The 25,250-nt window shown below is 39.5% G+C and overlaps 2 protein-coding genes across 3 annotated transcripts in view; one reads left to right on the top strand and one right to left on the bottom strand.

Annotated features, from left to right (window-relative positions):
* The window catches only part of lmln (leishmanolysin-like (metallopeptidase M8 family)), a 98,638-nt gene extending 94,611 nt beyond the window's left edge, over positions 1 to 4,027 (top strand). Inside the window, 1 exon segment of the mRNA XM_085986517.1 lies at positions 1,400 to 4,027. Within this exon segment, the coding sequence (XP_085842643.1) occupies positions 1,400 to 1,500 (101 nt within the window). The 3' untranslated portion in view covers positions 1,501 to 4,027.
* Positions 4,028 to 12,111: 8,084 nt separating this feature from the next.
* Positions 12,112 to 25,250, bottom strand: part of LOC147120501 (glycerol-3-phosphate dehydrogenase [NAD(+)], cytoplasmic-like) — a 36,488-nt gene continuing 23,349 nt past the window's right edge. Inside the window, exons 4-9 of one of the 2 annotated variants that reach the window (XR_015078201.1) lie at positions 23,001 to 23,139; positions 22,105 to 22,217; positions 14,488 to 14,721; positions 13,783 to 13,889; positions 12,929 to 13,075; positions 12,112 to 12,323 (exon numbers count right to left, since the gene is read on the bottom strand). Coding sequence is in view for 1 of the 2 variants with exons in the window: in XM_085986518.1 (XP_085842644.1) it covers positions 12,979 to 13,075; positions 13,783 to 13,889; positions 14,488 to 14,721; positions 22,105 to 22,217; positions 23,001 to 23,139 (690 nt within the window). In the remaining variant the exon portion in view is untranslated. Of the gene's footprint in view, positions 13,076 to 13,782; positions 13,890 to 14,487; positions 14,722 to 22,104; positions 22,218 to 23,000; positions 23,140 to 25,250 lie in introns of both variants that reach the window. The other variant, XM_085986518.1, reaches the window with a different exon arrangement.

Here is a 25,250-nt window from a genome sequence, read left to right as displayed (position 1 = left end):
TGAAACACAAAAAGTTAACATGCAGGTGCAGCAAGTAAATAGGAAGGCAAATGGAATGTTGGCCTTTATTTCAAGGGGGATAGAGTATAAAAGTAGGGAAGTCTTGCTACAACTGTACAGGGCGCTGGTGAGATCACACCTAGAATACTGCGTACAGTTTTGGTCCCCTTATTTAAGGAGAGAGATACTTGCATTGGAGGCAGTTCAGAGAAGGTTCACACGGTTGATTCCTGAGATGAAGGGGCTGTCTTATGAGGAAAGGTTGAGCAGGTTGGGCCTATACTCATTGGAGTTTAGAAGAAAGAGAGGTGATTTTATTGAAACATATAAGATTCTGAGGGGGTTGGACAGGGTAGATGCTGAGAGGATGTTTCCCCTTGTGGGGGAATCTACAACTAGGGGGCATAGTCTCAAAATAAGGGGTCGCCCATTTAAGACGGAGATGAGGAGGAATTTCTTCTCTGAGGGTCGTGAATTTTTGGAATTCTTTACCCCAGAGAGCTGTGGAAGCTGGGTCATTGAATATATTCAAGGCTGAGATAGACAGATTTTTGTGCAACAGGGGAGTCGAGGGTTATGGGGAGCGGGCAGGAAAGTGGAGTTGAGGCCAAAATCGGATCAGCCATGATCTCATTAATGGCAGAGCAGGCTCGAGGGGCCGAATGGCCTGCTCCTGCTCCTTCTGTTCTTATGTGGCTCGGTGCTAAAAAAAAAAATTGATAACGCTCCAGTGAAGTGCCTTTGGACATTTTACTACGTTAAAGGCACGTTGTTGTTTTTGATCACTGACCTTCCAACAGGGGAGAATCAATAATAAACAGTGGCAGATAATATCCAAACTGAAAATAAAGCTACTGTGCAGTAATTTCACTGTTTTATTAACTTATCTATCAGTTGGAACCAAAATATACTTTTACATTTAAAAGCAGAAAATTGATGAATGTTTATGCAGCAGTGGTCATATAACTCTCCTAATAATTAAAAAAACAACAATCTGCAGCTGCATTTCTGATTATATATCAAAATTCTTTCCAATGGTTGACCAAAACACTAACAAATTTACCACCTTTCTAATCATTTTAGAATTAATAAACTTTCAGGTAGATTGTGTTCTTAGGCTTTCAAATAAAATATTTTAAGATTCAGCTTTTGGTGGTAATGTGTAGTTGCTTCTAAGGGAGATGCACTTTTGTTTTGCTAAGGAAGGAAAATCCTGTGCAGCATTGTATTGGAAACCTCCACAGGTTTCAGTGAAGCCTGGCATTCTAACAAAGAGTGACATCGTTGTTGTGTTTGAATCTTCACAGAAACATGAAGCATATAGATATTGTACACAACTCAAAATTAATTCAGTGATTTAGAGATTTTGTTAAATATGTTTTTTTATCAACCCTCCTAGATCCCTGCTCCAGCTCATCGGGACTGGTGGTTACTCTTTGGTTGCTAGTGACTAACTTCCTCCCCCTGGTGGTAGGATTCTTCCTTTGTGTGTGGAACTAACACCAGTGCACTATCCTATTAAAGGACTTACTAAAGCTTTACTGTTTGGACCACAACACTGCCAGAGCTAAGCATCATTCTGCAAAGAAATACACTAGGTGCTTTTACCAAAAGGACTGAATTCTGTCTTGGTGGAAGGTACATGGCATGATTGTGACTTTTAATCTCAGTTGATTAAATACTACAAGAAACCAAGACCATATCAAATGGAAAAGGTGCTACTACTGTACTTTGTGTATTGAACAAAACTGAACTACCTCTATAGTACTAAATGCTAAAATGAGCTAAATGTAATCTCTCCGATGATTTCAAAAAAAGTCCTGAATGTATATGCTCAGTGATTTTCAGTGTTGAACCTCGTACGTAAATGGTACTGATTTGCACAGATTGTCCAGTAGATTTAGCATGTCAATCCCACCATTACTATTTGCACTTGCATTGCTTGCATTCTTTTGCTGTTTGTGCCTCAGTTTTATCAAAAAACAATCCTACACAAATGATCTTGTTAATGATTGATAGAATCCATTACTATAGAAATTCTATCAACATCGCCAATTTTTTTGGTTTATTCTATTCTAAGTAAAGAAAAAGTCTACCTTGGATGTCACATAAAGTAATAAGTAATAGAGCATGTTGTTGCCCATTTATAACCCTTTCCTATTTCCCTTGCACTGTAGTCTATAATCAGATGCAAAGATGCCCATAATTCTGGGCACCATAGAAGCTGCTGGGGCCTACGATTTAAGGGTATATGACATTACTTAAAAAGAAATCTACAAGTGATTAGAATAAAATATTGAAGGCCAGTGGATAAAACTTCCATTTTTTTTATCTTGGGTCCCTTAATGGCACAGTGGATTTAGACATTGAATCGCTGTATAAAAAAGGTCCGACGTTGGATTAGGCTCTACTGTGGTGCTCCCCATGATTGAATTCTTGTGAATACTCACAGGCAAGGCTAGATTGCCAAGCACTTGTGGCACTGTACTACAAGAAATTAGCACTTTCAGGGCGAAGGAGAAAAAGCTAGTGATAAACATCTAATTTTGTCAGTTTTTAAAAGCTTATTTAAAGTAAATTTAAACCAGATAGCTCCTTTTTAGAAGGGACCTGCCCAAGTCAAAGTTCATATTATCTGTTTCATTTAATCATAAAATCTAACCATAAAATAACTAGGATTATTGTGGTCAACTAGCCAGCCTGAACAGGAAAAATGAGTTTCCAATTTGGTATCTCCTTGTCTTTGTGATGGAGAGTTGAATAATAAAGAATTATGATTGTGCAATACATGTTTTGCAGGCACTTACCAATGTTAAAGTTAGTTATAGTTTCTTTATCTTAATAGGTCAGCAATTATTTTGGGGGGATAAATCAAAAAATGTGTTCCATTACAGGTGGGTCAGCTTAGCTATCTGAAGAATTACTATTCCTCAAGAATTACTGCTGTTAAGGGAACAGTTTTCATGTTGGATTGCAGTCCTTCATTCTACCAAAAAAATCAGAGAAAGTGATTGTGAAACAAAACTACGGTCAACTGTAATCTTTCTAACTTTTATGTGGTCCGTTTGGCACCATGCTATACGTAGACCAAATAATTTTATTTGGTGCTATTAATAAAAAGTGACCATGGCCTTACTCTGGTGCAGTGCATCCTGTTTTCTGAATTTGTTGGTTCAGTTTTAGGGAGGCAATTATTCAACGCTGTTGTAGGGGGTAAAACATAAATGTTATACTTACTGTTTAACAGTTACTTGAATCATATTAGAGAGAACTTTCATGCAGATTAGATTTTGTTGTGAGTGTTTTGAATGTAGCTCTTAAGAATGTGATCAACTTACCTCAGGTTATAAACTGAACATCAGTTTAAAGTCATATCCGTATCAATACTTATCAGCACTCTGGGCAAAGGGAATGTTTTTTCTTCTCTGTACATTATGCTGTTGGTAACTTATCAGGTTCTCTCTAGTCAAATATATCACCTGCTAGCATGAACCTGATGAAGATAAAACTATGTGCAATGTATCCAGTCATTTTTTTTAAGATTGTTTACCAATAATTGTATATTAGAAAGTTCACTGTGTTACACAGGTAGCTAACAACTGTTGCACTTGGTTTGGTAGAATGTTCATATGTGTATCTTAGTGCTTTTTATATTTATATAAATTGAAGCAATGTTGTAGTTTTTCATATGCTCTTAGCAATTAGGTCCAGAAGGAGTAAGCTGACCTTAATAGCTCAATATTTGCATTACAAATATAGAAATTGCTAAGAGTAGACAAATCACCTCTTTTTGAAAACATCATAAAATGGAGAATGATGAGTATTGTTACAATAGCCATTACGTCTGATTGGACAATTTATCATTTGTTGAATTTTCTTGTGTGTGGAATAAAATATTAACTAAACCAGTGCTTTTGTGTGGTATAGTTGAGGGCAGTAATTATAACCAATGTTTTCTTCTGACTATTGTGAACACTGCTGTAAATGAAACTTTTAGCACATTGATAATTAAAATTGTCAGCTTTGAGTTTTTTATTAATAATTCACTGCCAAAATGTTTTTTGAAAATGATTCATTTTAAAATTGCAATATTCATGTTATTATTAACCAGATTTGCTTTTGGAAGAAATGATGCAATGTTCTCAGGCTCCTAAAGATATTGAAATATTTGGTGTGAGGGAAGAGGGAATGTTGTATTCTCTGCCACATTTTTTTTTTTTTACAAGTTAAGTCTTATGCTTTCCAACTGGTTGGTTGATGCATTTATGACTTATAATACTATTTCATTTTTGAGTATTGAATATTGCTCAGTTTGGGGGGAGAAATGTTCTTAACTCAGCTTACTCCCATGTAGTTGGCAATTTGAAGAAATTATCTTTAGAGCAGTTCCCTGGATGGTTGAGTGATAAATGCACCATACTGAGCATTTATAAACCAAAAAAGTCCTAGATTCAATTATTTATTTGGGTTGAGTTAGTTGATCTTGTTAATGGAACAGTGGTGGGTGTACGACAGTTGGCCTCAGTGCCCCTGGACTAAGGAGGAGAAAAATCAGTCAAGGTTACTACTTCTGATTTTGTTATCCAGTGGTCCCTGCTGGAAATGGGCATACATAGAAGTTGCATGTGGATGGGATCAAGTTCTGCTATGTTATTTCTTAACCGGCAAATGGCTCACTGCATTCACTATCTATGTGCACACATGAAAAATAGCCCTTTTTGTGAGGTACTGTGGGGCTGCCACTACCACTGGTATGTGGTCCTTGCTGTCTTCCGGGGAGGAGGGAAGACAATTACAGAGGGAATAGAGAAAAAATGGTTTCAGCCTTACCCAAGTCATCATATCAAAGCTCTAATATTAACTACAGTAAAGGCTTGTGTACTTTTCATAAGGAAACACTTGTATATGTTTACGTCATTGTACAATGCATAAATCACATAAATTATAGGCCAGTTATAATACTGCTTTTGTGTTGGTGCAAGTGTACATTGACACAAAACTGGCAGTATCACATGGGAGTGAGGTTAATAATCTGATTGTGGACCACGTTAAAGGCAAGGAATATGTGACCATCTCCAGCAGGTAGTTGCACATCACTTGGTCTTCACACAGGCTGCAGTATAACTTCAATCCAGTACAAAACCCAAATTTAAAGAGTTACCAGTCTCCCCATTGGACTTCCCTTCCACATTTTGGACTTCATTTTGAATTTATGGAGGGCCAATGCTCCCAACTGCTCTCATTTTAAAAGTTAACCAGCATTTGAAAGCCGGTGAGTGGCGTTCTACCACAAGCAAGCATGCAGAGAGTTACAGTGTTGGGCAAAAAGGAACAGTGAAGCCAGCATCATACTAAAGTCTCATATACATAGGTATTTTTCATATTCTTATGCCTTCACTTTTTGGGGTCCCAAACTTAAACACAAATTTGGTTTTAGTCAACTGAATTACCAAATTGTTGATGCTTGTATGATGTTGCTGTAACAAGCATCATGTTGTTTGTGTTAAACAATCAAATTCTGTGTTGCCTCCATTGTGGAGTTAGTTATCAGACATACCTACCTAATCAGTAGCTGAACATACCTGTAGTGATAGATAAATGAGGCTAAAGTGCAGTTTTTTTTAAACAAGCCTTTCGTAATTGTTTGCTGGTTTGGGATTTTGTAATTAGCTGTGTTCAGTGTGTGTGTAAGAATCCCTCATAGTGGCATTGCTTTATATTACACAATGTAAGCTAAACCTTGCTGCTTATACGAAATCACTAAATAATTAAATCATACTGAATAAATATTAAAAATTGATTTAATGCTCTGTACTTTATTGATCTTTGTACAAGATAAATTTAGCTCTTATATTCACTATTGTTGACAGTGCTGATCACAAGAAATTAAGGGCATAATTCTATTGCAATTAATCATAATCTTCTCAGGTAGCTGTGTGTAGTTGCTTCACTTGGTTCATACTTCATTCTAAGGTATGCCTGATGCAGCTCCTGGCACACCATTCTACTTCCTGCATTAAACTAGGGTTGGTCTCCTGATGGTGATCAAGAAGTGAGGGACTAAGAGGTTACTGATTGTGGTACTATATAATTTTGCTGTTGGTGATGGTCCACAGTGCCTCATGGATATCCAGTTTTAAGCTGTTATATCTGTACTTACAAGGACTGAGCAATGGTCACTTCAACAAATGCTATCAAAGTCAAGTAGGTTACTTCCTCGCATTGGTTCCCTCACCAACCCACTGTACATTCTGTGCTCTTGTGTCCCTCAACTAATGTTCAACCTGGAGGTTTTCTTGACCTTGTTTAACCTGAAGGCATGAGACTTCGTGGGAGTCAATGTTCAGGACACCCAGGGCCACTCCTACCTGACTCTATGCCCTCATCTTTGGTGAGTCTTATCGTGGCAGTGGGACAGCGACATATCCAGGGCTGATGATGAAAGTCTAGGATGTTGGCTGATGGATATGATTCTGTGAGTACGACTATGTCAGGCTGTTGTTTGACTAGTCTGTGGGACAGTTATCCCAATTTGGGCATCTATCCCACTTTGGGCATCAGTCCCAGATGCTAATGAGGAAAACCTTGCGGATCAACTGGGCTGAGATTGGGGGGGAATTTTAACCCCAAAAAATGGATGGGTTGGGGTCAGAAGGGAGGTTAAAGAGTTAAAAATCTGAATCCCAACCTGCCTACTTCTGGTTTTAACGGGAGCGGGTGGGCTGTGCGGGTGAGGGAAACCAGGGAATTATAGACCAGTTAGCCTAACATCTGTTGTCAGGAAATTGCTAGAGTCTATAATTAAGGATAGGGTGACTGAACACCTTAAATTTTCAGCTGATCAGAGAGAGCCAGCATAGATTTGTAAAAGGTAGGTTATGCCCGACAAACCTGATTGAATTTTTAGAAGAAGTGACTAAAGTAGTGGACGGGAATATCTATGAATGTTATTTATATGGACTTCTAGAAGGCATTTGATAAAGTCCCTCATAAGAGACTGTTAATTAAGGTTGAAGCCCAAGGAATTGAAGGCAAATTATTGACCTGGTTACAATTTGTCTGAGTGGCAGGAGACAGAGTACAGATAATGGACAGGAACTCTAATTGGCAGGATGTGACTAGTGGTGCCCTGTAGGGACCTGTGTTGGGGCATCAACTATTCACCGTATTTATTAACAACTTAGATGATGGGATAGAAAGCCACATATCCAAATTTGCCGATGACACAAAGATAGGCGGCACTAGATGAAAGCATAAAATTACAAAGGGATATTGATAGATTAAGTGAATGGGCAAAACTGTGGCAAATGGATTTCAATGTAGGCAAATGTGAGGTCATCCACTTGGACCTAAAAAGGATAGAACAGGGTACTTTCTAAATGGTGAAAGGCTAAAAACAGTGGAGGTCCAAAGAGACTTGGGGGTCCAGGTACATAGATCATTAAATTGTCATGAACAAGTACAGAAAATAATCAAAAAGCCTAATGGAATGCTGGCCTTTCTATCTAGAGGACTAGAATACAAGGGGGTAGAAGTTATGCTGCAGCTGTACAAAACCCTGGTTAGACCACACCTGGAGTACTGTGAGCAATTCTGGGCACCTCACCTTAGGAAGGGTATATTGGCCTTGGAGGGAGTGCAGCGTAGGTTTACCAGAATGATACCCGGACTTCAAGGGTTAAGTTACGACGATAGATTACACAAATTAGGGTTGTATTCCCTAGAATTTAGAAGGTTAAGGGGTGATTTGATCAAAATTTTCAAGATAGTAAGGGGAACAGATAGGATAGACAAAGAGAAACTATTTAGAAACATAAAAAAATAGGAGCCAGGAGTAGGCCATTCAGCCCTTCGAGCCTGCTCCGCCATTCAATATGATCATGGCTGATCCTCATCTCAATACCATATTCCCGCTCTCTCCCTATACCCCTTGATGCCTTTTGTGTCTATAAATCTATCTATCTCCTTCTTAAATATATTCAGTGGCCTTCACAGATTCACCACCCTCTGAGTGAAGAAACTTCTCATCTCAGTCCTAAATGTCCTACCCTGTATCCTGAAACTGTGACCCCTCGTTTTAGAGGCCCCCCCCCCCAGCCAGGGGAAACATCCTCCCTGCATCCAGTCTGTCTAGCCATTATACATTTCAATGAGATCCCCCCTCATTCTTTTAAACTCTAGTAAATAGGCCTAGTCAACCCAATCTCTCCTCATACAACAGTCCTGCCATCCCAGGAATCAGTCTGGTGAACCTTAGCTACACTCCCTCTATGGCAAGTATATCCTTTCTTAGGTAAGGCGACCAAAACTGCACACAGTACACCAGGTGTGGTCTCACCAAGGCCCTGTATAACTCTAGTAAGACATCCTTGCTCCTGTACTCAAATCCTCTTGCAATGAAGGCCAACATACCATTTGCCGTCCTAACTGCTTGCTGCACCTGCATGTTTGCTTTCAGTGACTGGTGTACAAGGACACCCAGGTCCCTTTGTACACCAACATTTCCCAATCTATCACCATTTAAATAATACTCTGCCTTTCTGTTTTTCCTACCGAAGTGGATAACTTCACATTTATCCACGTTATATTGCATCTGCCATGTATTTGCCCACTCATTAAATCGCCTTGAAGTCTCTTTGCATCCTTCTCACAACTCACAATCCCACCTAGTTTTGTGTCATCAGCAAACTTGGAAATATTACATTTGGTTCCCTCATCCAAATCATCATTGATATATATTGTGAATAGCTGGGGCCTAAGCACTGATCCCTGCGGTACTCCACTAGTCACCGCCTGCCACCCCGCAAAAGACACATTTATTCCTACTCTGTTTCCTGTCTGTTAACCAATTTTCAATTCATGCCAGTATATTACCCCCAATCCCATGTGCTTTAATTTTACACACTAACCTCTTATATGGGACTTTATCAAAGGCCTTCTGAAAATCCAAATACACCACATCCACTGGTTCTCCCTTATCTATTCTACCAGTTACATCCTCAAAAAACTCCAGTAGGTTTGTCAAACACTATTTCCCTTTCATAAATCCATGTTGACTTTGTCTAATCCCATTGATATTTTCTAAGTGTCCTGTTATCACATCCTTTATAATACTCTAGCATTTTCCCTACTAAGGAAACTTTGTGCTATCCGGCACCGACGGGACCGAGCTGTTCCCTCAAAACTGCCGGACACTCCAGCGCTAATGTTGAAAGATACGGAAGCTTCTGAGCTCCGTATCTGTCAACAAACCCTGTTGCTTAGCTTCTAAACAGTCCAAGCATCTCTGTAGCTTAGCAACAGCTTCAGCAGACCTTGCAGAGCTAGACTGTGAGGAAAAAAGCAACAAGAAAAAAAAACCTAACGGAAACGGCACCTGATTTTTGCCGGTGGCTCGAGCATTCCGGACAGTTAGCCTCCGGATAACACAAAGTTTCCTGTACTGATGTTAGGCTAACCGGTCTGTAGTTCCCTGTTTTCTCTCCCTTTTTTAAATAGTGGGGTTACATTTGCCACCCTCCAATCTGCAGGAACTGTTCCATGATCTATAGAATTTTGGAAGATGACAACCAATGCATCCACTATTTCCATGGCTACCTCTTTTAGTACTCTGGGATGCAGATCATCAGGCCCTGAGGATTTATCCCATTAATTTCTTCGGCACTTTTTTTACTAATACTAATTTCCTTTAATTCCTCCTTCTCACTAGACCCTTGGTTCCCTAGCATTTCTGAGAAGTTATTTGTGTCCTCTTCTGTGAAGACGGACCTAAATATTTGTTTGATAGCAAAATACTGCAGATGTTGGAAATCCGAAATAACAACAGAAAATGCTGGAAAAACTCAGCAAGTCAGGCAACATCCGTGGAGAGAAATTTGAGTTGACGTTTCGGGTTTGACCCTTCTTCAAAACTGGAGAGAAAAGGAACTAGATCGAAGGCAGGGCTGCGATCGGACAAAAGAATAAAAGAACCAAAAGAAGTAAAAGAGATTAGAAGCTAGACGAGATGGTAATAGGCTGTGATTAGGTGTAAAGTGTACTGGCAGGGTACTGGCTATCTTTTGCCCTGCCAGTACACTTTACACCTAATCACAGCCTATTACCATCTCGTCTAGCTTCTAATCTCTTTTACTTCTTTTGGTTCTTTTATTCTTTTGTCCGATCGCAGCCCTGCCTTCGATCTAGTTCCTTTTCTCTCCAGTTTTGAAGAAGGGTCAAACCCGAAACGTCAACTCAAATTTCTCTCCACGGATGTTGCCTGACTTGCTGAGTTTTTCCAGCATTTTCTGTTGTTATTTCTAAATATTTGTTTAATTGCTCAGCCATTTCCTTGTTCCCCATTAGAAATTCTCCCATGTAAGGGACCTACATTTGTCTTCACTAATCTTTTTCTTTTTACATACTTGTAGAAGCTTTTACAATCTGCTTTTATGTTCCTTGCAAGTTTACACTCATACTTTTTTCCCCTCTTAATCAATCTCTTGGTCCTTTTTTGCTGAACTCTAAACTGCTCCTAATCCTCAGACTTGCTATTTTTTCTGGCAATTTTGTATGACTCCTCTTTGGATCTAATACTATCCTTAATTTCTTTTGTTAGCCATGGTTGGGCCTTTTGTGTTTCTGCGCCAGAAAAGAATGTATAACTGTTGCAATTCATGCATTCGTTCCTTAAATGTTGGCCATTGCCTATCCACTGTCATGCCTTTTAATGAAGCTCCCCAATCTATCATAGCCAAATCCGTTGGTTGGGAGTCTCGGACTAGGGGGCATAGTCTAACAATTAGAGCAAGATCTTTCAGGAATGAAATTAGGGAACACTTCTACAGACAAAAGGTGGTAGAAGTTTGGAACTCTTCCGCAAATGGTAATTGATGCTAGATCAATTAACTTTTTTTTAACCAAAGCTATTAAGGATATGAGCCAAAGGCGGTAAATGGAGTTATGTCAAATATCAGCCATGATCTCATTGAATGGCCAAACAGGCTCGAGGGGTTAAATGGCCTACTCCTGTTCCTAGAAGGTGGTTGGCACTTTAAATATTATAATGAGGCTCCCTGCCTCATTTGGAAGCACCATTTTAAATTTAACTGGCTGGCCGTGTTTCGCAGGCCTTGGGGAACCTGCCAGTTAAAAGGTGAGGACTGCTGGATCCAGGAGGTAAGTGCCTTTCCACTTACCTGCTGGAACCAGCGTTCCTGCCTCACCAAATCCCCACGATCAGACCCCCCCCCCCCCCCCCCCCCCAAACGAGGCTTCAGATCTCCAATTCACCCCTCCAGCCTTCCGACACCGCTCCAGCCCCTGACCTCCCCACAATGATCGGCAACCCTGGCCCCTCCCCTCTAATGATCCAGCACCCCCCTGATTTCGTGGACAACGCTGCAGCCCCTGACCTCACTGCCGAACTCTGGCCTTCTGACCCACCCTGATTTTGAAAGCAGGCTGAAAACTGATCCAGAGTCACAGAAAATCACACTGTTGCTTGGGGCTGCAGAGTTCATCTGGCACTGTGGTTTCCTGGGTCCCATGCTTCCCATTGTTTTTGCTGTAGCAACTCCAGAATGCACTTGAGTGGCCTAGCAGGAAGATCACCTTTGCATACCTCTACCCAGCTCAGAAAATTCAATCCCAGTACTTAAACAAGGATCAAAAATCAATAGATTTTCAGTCCTTAAATCTTCTAAAATTATAGCAACAACAGCTATTGAAAATTAGGATATCAGATTTATCTATTTGCCACTTGAGGTGGTATTGACAAATTAAAGGAATAATTACAAATAAGGTGATTAGAACATAGCATTCTTTGTCACAAACCATTCTTGAATCTATAAATTATTTTAAAGGGATGTAGGTAGCTGCTTGAAAGTGAAATATCAAACAGTAGGGGAAGTAAGCAAGAGAATGGAATTCAACGAGGTGGTTCAGATGGACAAATATCAGGAGTTGATGGGCCAAATGGCCTGTTTGTGTTGTAACATTCTGATTGTGTCAAATTTATTAAGTGAAAAATATGCTTTTAGTGACATTATGCAATACACTGATCAGCATGATGCAGTCAAAGGTTATTTGTGCTTCAGCGCTGTTAATATATACTTGAAGAAAACTACAATATTACATTTTTATTACAAATTTTATTGTGATTGAAATAATATAATCAATTGCAAAGTGATATAGTTTTGATTTTCAGTCAAAAGCCGAGTAGGACATCTTACACTGTTAATACCCCATCACATCTGCCTAACCACAGCATTTTTGTGTTGAGCATTGAGCTGGTTTATTTTTTTAAATTAAGGCGTTGATCTATGCAGACTGAACACAAGTCCCTGTAAAAAAAATTACTGTAATTACAATGTGTTTTTGTGCATTTTTAAAGATTCCTGTACTTAATTTGTGTGAAGCCCCTTAAGTTATATTTTTGACCACTGACACTCAAATTTCCTAGGGCATAAAAATTCAAATGTCTTCAACGTCAACATTAGCTTTATCGGTCTATTTTAGTGATCTGAGAGCTACGATGTGTAGTCAATTCCTGTGTACCTGAAATCTTAGAGTTAAAACTACTGAATGAAACAGAATTGGAATTCTCATTTATATGATATGCAAACTGTTTCTGTGACATAGATCGATGACCAACATTTACTGCATGATCTAAGGCCAACATTTATTAATGTAAAAATTAAGGCCAACAGAAGCTGTATAAATTACATTGGCAAAAGTAGGGAATGATTGAAGATACATTCTAGAGATTGCAATGAGTTTTCACAAGTGCATATAAAAATCTACATTTCCCTGGTTAAAAGGCAGAATTGTTGTAGAATACAGAAATTAATTTTCATTGGTAAGTTTAACTATAAAAAGCATCCTATTAAAAGGTTAGCTTATTAAAATAAGGCTGCTAAAATAATCTATAGTGATACTCATTCTTTACCAGAAAAAAAGATTGTGATTATAACATGGATTTGCAGGAGTTGGCTCAAGTTACAAGTGTTCAGGGTGGTTCTGAAGGCATGTGATGATGTCTCTGATTGGTCTGCTCTCATAGCAGATCTGAAAAACTGCAGCAAAGAGTGGAAATCTGTAAAAATACAAAAGTTGGTCTGAAACAATTGAACCTTTATTCCCAAACTAGAAGTAGCACGTGGAGGCCATGTGCTTCTACATACAGGATTTTTAATATTAAAAAGGCATACACATTAACTTACGCCTCATAAAATGCCTAGCCTGTTACAGAGCTGCACTAACAGAGGATACCTGTCCAACCTCTTGCAGGGAACCCTCGCAATAGAGAACAAAAATGATTTGAAAATGGGGACAAATAACTTTTTTCATTCTCAGGCTACGAGCATCGCTGGAAAGACCAGCATTTACTGCCCATCCCTAGTTGCCCTTGACGGTGGTGGTGGGCCTTTTCATGTTCTAAACATAACCATCATGCGACTGTACCCATTCTACACTCTAAAATCTATGCACAATTCAGATAAGTTTGATGTTTGTGATCAAATGTGGTAGTTTTTACTGTTTACTCCCTAAACACACCTATATTCTTCAAGATGCTTCTTAAAACCTACCCCTTTCCTGTCCTAATACTTCCTTATGTGGCGCGGTGTTGAATTTTGTTTGATAATGCTCCTGTGAAGCGCCTTGGGGTGTCTTGCTACGTTAAAGGTGCTATATAAATGCAAGTTGTTTTCATTATTATACAATCCATGATGTATTGACATTTATTAACCAATAAAATTAAAAGTAAATAAACCAACTAATTTAATAGTCATAAATACATACTTGTTCACCAAGTTCTTCTGTTTGAGCACTTTGTAAACCTCGGATGAAGTCTGAGGACCTTGCAACTTTTGCCCGTTCAGCATCTCTCTTTCCAACTCCTCAATAGACTGGATAAAATATAATGAAAGACTATAAAAATCTAAGGTATACCTACATGCCATGTATCCCAATTATCCATACATTATTCAGCAAAAATAGTAAGTGCCGTCAATACATTGTGCAACAGTTGTAAAATGGCACATATCTAGATGCAACATTACCAAAAACAAGATTGACATGTATCACATTATCTCATCCAAAATACAACCTAGGATCAGTCCCCTTTGCACAACAGGCACAGCAAAAACTGCTTTTCTATTTACTCAACTCCCTTATTTTTAGACACTTCAAGACTGGACTTTGAGTTCTAACCTTTGATTACATGTTATGCTCTGTATAATGTTATAGGACTTCTGTTATATTCGTCTTGTAAATCATAAAATGCTCAACTCCCAAGGTTTTTTGTTATATTAAAGATGGTGTTTATAAATGCTTTGGCTTTGAAATGGAGAGCTTTACCTTTTCATTCATTAGTTTATTCACACTTTTTTCATAAAAAGCAATATTAAAATGAGAATTATATTTCTTACCTATAAATGCACTACTTAAGGACATAAAATATCAAAAAAAAAACCTTCATCAGAACCGAGATAAAATAACTCCTACTTTTCCAGTTTTCACAAATGCTTCTGCTACTTTTCTGTTACGCCCTCCATAACAAGTTGTAACAAGATCAGCAACTCCGCAACTCTCCAGGAAGGTGGCTGATGTAACTGATCCTTTACAAAATAATTTAGCAAAAGCTAACATTTCCATTAATCCCAAACGGATAACAGCAGCTTTAGTGTTGTCACCATAGCCAAGCCCATCACAGAAGCCAGCACCAACAGCCACGATATTCTAGAAAGAAAAATGAAAGATAAAGTTGAGGTTAAAATCCAAAATATGCAGTGTACAGATTGAAATTCAATTATGTATGAAGCAACACAAATCAAGTATGAAATGTACATTTTAGTGAAACTTTAAAAGGACTTCAGATCAAGCTGTCCTCTTTTGTCTATCTGCACCATAAGTTTTCAAACTACAGTCTCTGAACCTTTTTGTGGAGCCAGGATTCCTGACCAGAAGTCATCAATTTCCATATTTATTAACTTAGAGATGTTAAATAAAAATATTTTCTACAAAGAATGCATTGTTTTTCTTGGGGTAGCTAACAGTCTGTTGGAAGTTAGGATAGAGAATCATAGAATGGTTATAGCACAGGAGGAGGCCATTCGGCCCGTCGAGCCCATGCCGGCTCTCCAAGAGCACTTCAGCCAGTCCCACTCCCCCGCCCTTTCCCCGTAGCCCTGCAAATTTTTTTCCTTCAGGTACTTATCCAATTCCCTTTTGAAAGCCATGATTGAGTCTGCCTCCACCACCCTCTCAGGCAGTGCATTCCAGATTCTAACCACTCTACATAAAAACTTTTTTCCTCATGTCGCCTTTGGTTCTTTTGCCAATCACCTTAAATCTGTGTCCTCTGGTTCTCGACCCTTCTGCCAATGTGAACAGTTTCTCTCCATCTACTGTCTAGACCCCTCATGATTTTGAACACCTCCATCAAATCTCATCTCAACCGTCTCTGCTCTAAGGAGAACAACCCCAGCTTCTCTAGTCTATCCACGTAACTGAAGTCCCTCATCCCTAGGACCATTCTCGTAAATCTTTTCTGCACCCTCTCTAAGGCCTTTGCATCCATCCTAAAGTGTGGTGCCCAGAATTGGACACAATACTCCAGTTGAGGCCGAACCAGTGTTTTATAAAGGTTCATCATAACTTCTCTGCTTTTGTACTCTATGCCTCTATTTATGAAGCCCAGTATCCCATATGCTTTTTTATCCACTTTCTCAACCTGCCCTGCCACCTTCAACGATTTGTGCACATATACCCCCAATATATCCAAGTTTGCTGATGATACAAAGCTGGGTGGGAATGTAAGTTGTGAGGAGGATGTAGGGAGGCTTCAAGGGGATACAGACAGGTTAAGTGAGTGGGCAAGAACATGGCAAATAGAATATAATGTGGAGAAATATGAAGTTATCCACTTTGGTAGGAAAAATAGAAAAGCAGAGTATTTTTGAAATGGTGGTGTTCAGAGGGGCCTGAGTGTCCTTGTACACGAATCACTGAAAGTTAACATGCAGGTACAGCAAGCAATTAGGAAAGCAAATGGTATGTTGGCCTTTTGTAATAAAGGATTTAAGCATAAGAGTAAAGATGTCTTACTGCAATTATATAGGACCCTGGCGAGACCACACCTGGAGTATTGTGTACAGTTTTGGTCTCCTTACCTAAGGAAGGATATACGTGCCATATAGGGAGTGCAACGAAGGTTCACCAGACTGGTTCCTGGGGTTGGGGGATTGTCCTATGAGGACAGATTGAGTAGACTAGGCCTATATTCTCTAGAATTTGGAAGAATGAGTCGTGATCTCATTGAAACATACAAAATTCTTACAGGGCTCGACAGGGAGGATGTTTCCCCTGTCTGGGGAGTCTAGAACCAGGGGTCACCATCTCAGAATAAGGGGTCAGCCATTTAGCACTGAGATGAGGAGAAATTTCTTCACTCAGAGGGTGGTGAATCTTTGGAATTCTCTACCCCAGAGGGCTGTGGAGGCTCAGTCGTTGAGTATATTCAAGGCAGAGATCAACAGATTTTTGAATATTAAGGGAATCAAGGGATATGGGGATAGTGCAGGAAAGTGGAGATGAGGTAGATCAGCCATGATCTTATTGATGGTGGAGCATGCTCGAAGTGCCAAATGGCCTACTCCTGCTTCTTATGTATAGGTCTCCTTTTTGGTCCCTAATCAGCCCCACCCCTCCTCTTACTACCCGTTTACTATTTATATGCCTATAGAAGACTTTTGGATTCCCTTTTATGTTCGCTGCCAATCTATTCTCAGTGTCTCTTTGCCCCTCTTATTTTCTTTTTCACTTCCCCTCTGAACTTTCTATAGTCAGCCTGATTCTCACTTGCATTCTCAACCTGACATCTATCATACGTGCTCTTTTTCTGCTTCATCTTACTCTATCTCTTTCGTCATCCAGGGAGCACTGATTTTGGTTGACCTACCTTTCCCCCTCGTGGAAATGTACCTTGACTGTGCCGAACCATCTCTTTAAAGGCAGACCATTGTTCCATTACAGTTTTGCCTGCCAATCTTTCATTCCAATTTACCCGGGCCAGATCCGTTCTCAACCCACTGAAATTGGCCATCCTCCAATTAAGTACTTTTACTCTAGATTGCTCCCTGTCCTTTTCCATAGCTAATCTAAACCTTATGATACTATGATCACTGTTCCCTATGTTCCCCTACTGACACTTGCTCCACTTGACCCACCTCATTCTCCAGAATCAGATCCAGCAATGCCTCCTTCCTCGTTGGACCGGAAATGTACTGATACAGGGAGTCTTCTGGATGTGTCAATATTTGCAAGGGATCCCCCAAACAGAAAAGTTTGAAAAGCACTAGTCTGCACCAGTAATAATCTGCAGTAACTTCCCTATTAAAGGTTTGGGTTAAAAGTTAATGTAGTGTATGTAATGTAGTTATTGATATATTTTGCCAGTACTTACATTAACATTTCAAAAAGAGATATTGGGTGGAACTTTCAACTTTGGCAGGGGCAGAAAACTGGCGGAATCAGATTGGCTGCCCGTTATATACCCCGCCTGATTTTCTCTCTCAATCAATGGAAAGGAAAATCGGGCGGGATGTACAACAGGCGACCAATCTGATATTGCCAGTTTTCCGCCCTAGCTTATGTAGCAAGTTATCCCCATTTTATTTATAAATATAATTTTGAAGTAATTCATCTCTCATCCATTGTTAAAAAATAATTGTAATTGGCAGTCTGACTTCCCTTCACTAAAGGCACAATAACAAGACAGTATAATGGACCTATTACACCTCTCACTAGCCCTATGCAGCATGGAAATTGTAACGTATTGAAGCTGAACAAGAAATGTATCTGCTATTCAGAAGAACATAAGAAATAGAAGCAGGAGTAGGACATTCGGCACTTCGAGTCTGCTCTGCCATTCAATAAGATCATGGCTGATGATCTACCTCAACTGCACCTTCCCTGAACTATCCCCATATCCCTCGATTAGCTTAATATCCAAACATCTACCGATCTCTGCCTTGAATATACTCAACGACTGAGCCTCCACAGCTCTCTGGGTAGAGAATTCCAAAGATTCACAACTTTGAGTGAAGAAATTTCTCCTCATCTCAGTCCTAAATGGCTGACCTATATTCTGAAACTGTGACCCCTGGTTCTAGATTCCCCAGACAGGGGAATCATCCTCCCAGCATCTACCCTGTCAAGCCCTGTAAGAATGTATGTTTCAAGGAGATCACCTCTCATTCTTCTAAATTCTAGGGAATATAGACCTAGTCTCCTCATCCCAGGAATCAGTCTGTTAAAACACTGTTGCACTCCCTCTAAGGCAAGTCTCTCCTTTCTTTGGTAAGGAGACCAAACTTTCCCAAGCTTTCCCAAAATCCAAAATGGAATCTGACAGGGTAATAGAAACATCACTGTTCATTTAATAGTTTGAATTTTATATATATTTGCAATAATGTCAAATTGAGATATATGGGTACTTCAGCAATAAATATGTTTGTGTTTTCCAGTAGTAGTTTGTGCATATAATTTTGTTCGTGAAAACGGTGTACAAGATGGATAGCAGCCCAATTATAAAGGGGTGCAATAGAAGTTGTATTTGAAGAGAAGGATGAAGAGAAATATAGGTCTATGGGACATGAAAGGAATGGCAATTGCCAAATCCTTCAATTTGTTAACACGTGAGATTTTATTCAAGGTGGAAACTGCATTTCCCAAGTAATAATTTCCACTATTTTATTATCCATTTTATTCGAAAAGCAAAAATACAGTTAAATATAATATTTTTATTTCAGTCAACAATAACCTTTCATTAGTGACAGAACAGTAAATGCAATAATTATAGGTCAACAGGAAGTTTTAGTTTAACACCTTTTTCGGGGTGAATTATGCATTCAAACTAGGGTTGATAGAATCATGGAGGCCATTCCGCCCAACGTGCCTGTACCGGCTCTTTGAAAGAGCTACAAATTAAACCCACTCCCCTGCTTTTTCCCCCCATAGTCCAGCAATTTTTTTCCTTTACAAGTATTTATCCAATTCCCTTTTGAAAGTTATTAATGAATCTGCTTCCACCACCCTTTCAGACAGTACATTCCAGATAAGAACAACTTGCTACGTAAAAGAATGCTTCCTCATGTCACCTCCGGTTCTTTTTCCAATTACCTTAAATCTGTTCCCTCTGGTTACCGGCCATTCTGCCACTGGAAACAGTTTCTTCTTATTTACTCTTTGAAAACCCTTAACCTTCTCTGCTCTAAGGAGAACAACCTTTCTCTAATCTGTCTACATAACTGAAGTCTTTCATCCCCAATACCATTCTAGTAAATCTCCTGTGCCCTCTCTATGGCCTTGACATCTTTCCTGAAATGTGGTACCCAGAACTGGCCATAATACTCCAACTGGGGCCAAACCAGTGTTTTATAAAGGTTTAACATAACTTCCTCACTTTTGTACTCTATGCCTCTATTTATAAAGCCTTCATAACTTGTCATGCCACCTTCAAAGACTTGTATACTTCCGTTGCTGCACCCATTTAAAATTGTACCATTTAGTTTATATTGACTCTCCCCATTCTTCCTACCAAAATGTATCACTTCACACTTCTCTGCATTAAATGTCATGTGTCTTCCTATTTCACCAGTCTGTCTGTGTCCTCCAGAAATCTGTTACTATCCTCCTCGCTGTTTACTACATTTCCGAGTTACGTGTTATCTGCAAACTTTGAAATCATGCCCTGTATACCCAAGTCCAGGTTATTAATATATGGCAAAAAGAGCAGTGGTCCCAACACAGACACCTGTGGGACACCACTGCACACTTCCCGCCAGTCCGAAAAACCGTTCACCATTCTCTGCTTTCTGTCCCTTAGCCAATTTCACATCCACGCAGTCGCTGTCCCTTTAATTCCATGGGCTTCAACTTTGCTAATAAGTCTAATATGTGGTACTTTTTCAAACACCTTTTGAAAGTCCATATAAACACAATAACCGCACTACCCTCATTCACCCTCTCTGTTACTTCATCAAAGAACTCAATCAAGTTTGCCAAACAGGATTTGCCTTTAACAAATCCATGCTGGCTTTCAATAATTAACCCATATTTTTTCAAGTGACAATTAATTTTGTCCCGGATTAATGTCTCAAAGTTTCCCCAAATAATCACCAGGTTTATCCCACTCCCTTTTTTGATCAAGGGTGTAAAATTTGTAATCCTTCAGTCCTCTGGCACCACTCCTTCTCATTAAGCACTCCTATATGATCTTTCTGAGTGAGAAATAATGGGTAGCTTTTTGTTTTATGACTCACACCTACGGAACTAGGTTGATCCACCAAACTAATTTCAGATAGGACCCTTAAAACCAGGAAAAAAAAAGAAACTTTCACCCCATCTGTCTACACTAAACTTAATGTTAAAAAAGCAACGTCTAAAGCTTTTAATTCCTGACACAAGGGTCAGACGTTATTTCAAAATAAATTTGCTGGATATGGTAAGGCCGTTCACTAGGAAGTACCAGTTTAAAAAATCAGGAACCTGTGGCACTAGCCCGCCTCCAAATTCACGCTGCGCCACTCAATCCTTCAGGCCGTGATCACTAATAGAGATCACCACACCTTAAATGTGTGGTGCAATTTGGGCACCACCTACATTTTAATTGTTTTACACAGTAATTTGATTAAAATTACTGCCAATAAGGGCTCGAGAACAATAATGAATGCTGTACCAGTTTTCTTTTTGCTACCAATTCTGGAATTGCCAACATTGCAAGTTTTGCATGCTGAAGAGTAAGGTATAAAATCAACTTCTGGAAATTTATTTTAAAAAAGGTTTATCTAAATGCAATTAGAAGAAAACAAAGAAAATCCTGGTGTAAAATGTATTAATATTTCTATATACTGACTTCATGTTAACATTTAAAGTAGTATGACTACAATATTTCTATGAAGAAAAGTTAATTTAAAAAAAAACTTTGGAAAAACCACCCATGCATAAAAAAGCCCTTAAAATGGTACCAAAAAACCTAATCCTTGAACTAATCAGAAAGGAACCCCTATATTCTGCACTTACGGTCATTCTATACCTTGCTAATCTATTAAACTAAAAGCAAAAAACTGCAGATGCTGGACATCTGAAACAAAAACAGAAAATGCTAGAAACACAATGCAAGTCAGTCAGCATCTATGGTGAGAACAGCCGAGTTAAAGTTTCAGATGTAGACCGTTTCTCTGACGAAGGGTAAATGTTAATTCATCTGATCACAGAATCACACAGAATCACAGAATCTACAGTGCAGATAGAGGCCATTTCGGCCCATCGAGCCTGCACCGACACATATCCCACCCTATCCCTGTAACCCCATGTATTTAATCCCCTAACACTAAGGGTCAATTTATCATAGCCAAATCAACCTAATCTGCACATCTTTGGACTGTGGGAGGAAACCCACGCAGACACAGGGAGAATGTGCAAACTCCACACAGACAGTCGCCCGAGGCCAGATTTGAACCCGGGTCCCTGGCGCTGTGAGGCAACAGTGCTAACCACTATGCCACCGTGCCCCCCTCTACTGAATGTTTCCAGAATTTTCTGTTTTTGTTTCTCCATCTACATTAACTTGTTTTAAACAGTGATCCCTATTATTGATTAATTGTATTGAAACTCTTTTACCCAATCCGCTTCCACCCATGAACTTCACAAGTAAATGAATATTAAACATTTGACCATTGACGAACTTTAGCTTATACAGAAAGGAAGAAAACGGCAGCCTTGCGCCTTTGTAAAGTTGCATCCTTTGAAAACGTTACGTAATCGCAATTTAGCTCAAGCAACAAAAAATTCAATGTTATATTTGTATTTGTCAAAAGTAACATGTTTTCAGTTTTCAAAATACACATCTTAAGTCATAATATTTGCACATTTTCTCTCTCTTTCTATATGCGAATACTGTAGAGTTGTGTAAAAATACAGTATTTTTAAATTCATGATATTCTTGGAATAAATTGGAAGATCTACAGGAAACCAAGTAGTGAAATACAGCTCCATTTTTTTTAGCCTATTTCCAATCTTTCATCCAGATTTATTGATTAAAATTGGTCAATCACTTACCTTCAACGCACCACATAGTTCTACTGTGTCACATTCCTCTACCACAGTAATTCTGAAATTTGGGGTCTGCATCAGCTCCTTAAGGATCTTTCCATGACTATTATTTTTGGATCCTGACAAATATATAGACATATAATAAAAAGAACAGTAAAAGCATAGGATTCCTACAGAACCCAAATGTCACTTAAGAAGGCATTTCTGCATAAGATCTTACCATGTTTTGCAATATTCTCATTGCAACATGATTACACAACATTCACTGTGTTGCAACAGCATGTCAGTTTAGTTCTTAATCTAACAAAACCCTTCAGTATGCACTTTGATCTTCATTTTTAAACCAATGTAAACATAATTATATACAACAGATAGGAATGAAACAGATTTACATACATTTGCACAGCAAAATTTGAGGTTTTATCATTTCTGTCACCATCTAGCGATAAGAACTGAGCAACCAGACTGTACTTTTTGCCATTTCTCAGTCACCACTAAAGTAAAAAAGTGGTGAGAAAAAAAATAGATTTATATAAATTAAAAGAAACCTGCTGAGATTAAGTAACCAGTTACTGCTTGTTTTTTATATGAGCGGAAGACACTGACAGTGTGAACACCACTTATGTTTAAGGATGACTCCAGGCCCAATAGCTCCCACTTTCCATGTCAATATTTGAAATGCAGCTAACATCACTGTAAAATATAGTTAGCTTCACGTATTAGCACAAAAAAAGTACTGATGATTATAAAATCAATATAGTATTGTTTCAGAATCAGGAATTCATTTGCGAGCCAAGTGATACTATGCGACTAAATTAGAGGCTTATATACAACTCTTAGTTTTTAAAAAAGTCAGAAGAGTTTTTGGGAATGCCAGCAGCACACACTGTCATATTTCTTACCAATTGTTGTCTCACAGAATTTTTCTTCTGCCACCTCACTAGCAATGTTGGCACCCATCAGTACAGACATTTCAATACCAAGTTTCTCCTGAATTATATGTGATATTAACTTAAGCCCGTCAGGACCTTCATCAATTCCCTATAGAATTAAACATAAAAGATTAACTTCAGTACAGTTAGCCCAACACTATTAGCCTATAGAGAATGTTAAATTTAAACATAAGAACATAAGAAATAGGAGCAGGAGTAGGCCATATGGCCCCTCGAGCCTGCTCCGCCATTCAATAAGATCATGGTTGATCTTCTACCTCATCTCCACTTTCCTGCCCTATCCCCATATCCCTCTGTGTCCAAAAATCTATCAATCTCAGTCTTGAATATACTCAATGACTGAACATCCACAGCCCTCTGGGGTAGAGAATTCCAAAGATTCACAACCCTCTGAGTGAAGAAATTTCTCCTCATCTCAGTCCTAAATGGCCGACCCCTTATCCTAAAGACCAAAACATATTGTTATAAGGCAAGGATAGAAGAAATGCTCGGGTCACTATATGTAACAACATTGTAAATGCATTTGAAAAAAATGTAAGATGTTTCTCTCCAGAATTCCAAAAGTAATTCCTCACCCAAGCGTTCCAAAACCAGTTTCATAATATTGGACAACTATAGAATAAAACTTGGATACGTCCACGGCTACTGGCTGCTCTTCCCCACAAATCCTCCAACACACCCACTGTGGCATTAGTCACATTCTCTCCCAGAGCAACAACTGGCTTGTTCCTCTTTTCCACCAAATATCCCAACAAGTTAATTGTGTAGGGGGTTTTAATCTCCCAGTGTTAGCTTGGCTCAGTTGGTAGCACTTTCACCTATTCCAGGACTTGAGCACATAATCTAAACTGACACTTCAGTACAATTCGGAAGGAGTACTGCATCCTAGATAAAGTGCTTTGTGCATGGAGTGCTGCTGGAGTTTTGGTAAGTGGGAGAAAAATCATTTAAGTATATTTTCTGAATTTTAGTGTGTTAAGAAGTCAATTATTTGAAGTAAGTTTAATTTTTTAAAGGGTATATTAAACTATTGGGCAGTTTAAACCGGAAGTAGAATCCGGGTATAAAAGGGGAGGGGCTAGTGCTGCGCACGGAGTACTTTGTGCACTGAGTGCTGCTGGAGTTTTGGTAAGTGGGAGAGTTCGGGCAAGTGGGAGGTGAGGGTGTGTTTTTTGCTCTGTTTTTCCCCCCACTCCCAGGCTTAGACAGCACTGCGGAGGCGGAGCAGCAAGACGAGTCACCCAAACAGGCCCCACAGACAGTATTCAAGGAGGAGGTTGGTGATCAGCTGGTGGGTTGGTTTTCTTCCTTCTCTTCTCTTTTATACCTTTAAGTTGGTAAGTCCTATTGAATAGTGGTGTGATATTATCATCTATATCCGGGCAGGGTCTTCATAACTAATAATACTGTTGCAAGATGTGGGAGCCGGTGGACCCCATTGAGGCTGACGGTGATTACATCTGCGACAAGTATTTGCTGCTAGAGGAACTCAAGTTCCATGTTATGGAGCTTGAGACCAAGCTTCAGACACTGCGACACATCAGGGAGGGGGAGAAGTTCCTGGACTCTATGTTTCAGGAGATGGTCACACCTATGAAGTTCATTACTGCAGATGTAGTCCGTGGTCAGGGACAGGACGGTGTGACTACGAGTGAGGAAGGTACAGGGATCCAGGATGTAGTGTTGAAGGAGACGCAGCCCTTGCTCTTGTCCAGCAGGATCGAGGTTCTTACTCCCTGTGAGGGCGGGAGCGGGGACTGCAGGGAGGATGAGCAACCTGGCCACAGCACCGTGGTACAGGGGGCCATTCAAGTGGAGGGAGTAAAAAGAAATGTTGTAGTGGTAGGGGATAGTATCATTAGGGGGATAGATAGGGTTCTCTGCAGTCAAGAGCAGGAGTCCAGAAGGCTGTGTTGCCTGCCCGGTGCCAGGGTTAAGGACATCTCTTCTGGGCTGGAAAGAAACTTGGAGTGGGAGGGGGAGGATCCAGTTGTCGTGGTCCATGTTGGTACAAACGACGTAGATAGGACAAGGAAGACGGTTCTGTTAAAGGAGTATGAGCAGCTAGGAGTCAAATTAAAAAACAGAACCTCAAGGGTAATAATCTCTGGGTTATTACCTGAGCCACGAGCGAATTTGGCTAGGATAAATAAAATTAAAGAGTTAAATGCGTGGCTCAAAGACTGGTGTGGGAGAAAT

The sequence above is a fragment of the Somniosus microcephalus genome, chromosome 4, assembly GCF_052327205.1.
Source record: "Somniosus microcephalus isolate GS21.2 chromosome 4, FLI_Smic_1.0, whole genome shotgun sequence".
NCBI lineage: Eukaryota > Metazoa > Chordata > Chondrichthyes > Squaliformes > Somniosidae > Somniosus > Somniosus microcephalus.
This window is presented reverse-complemented; position numbering and strand designations above follow the sequence as displayed.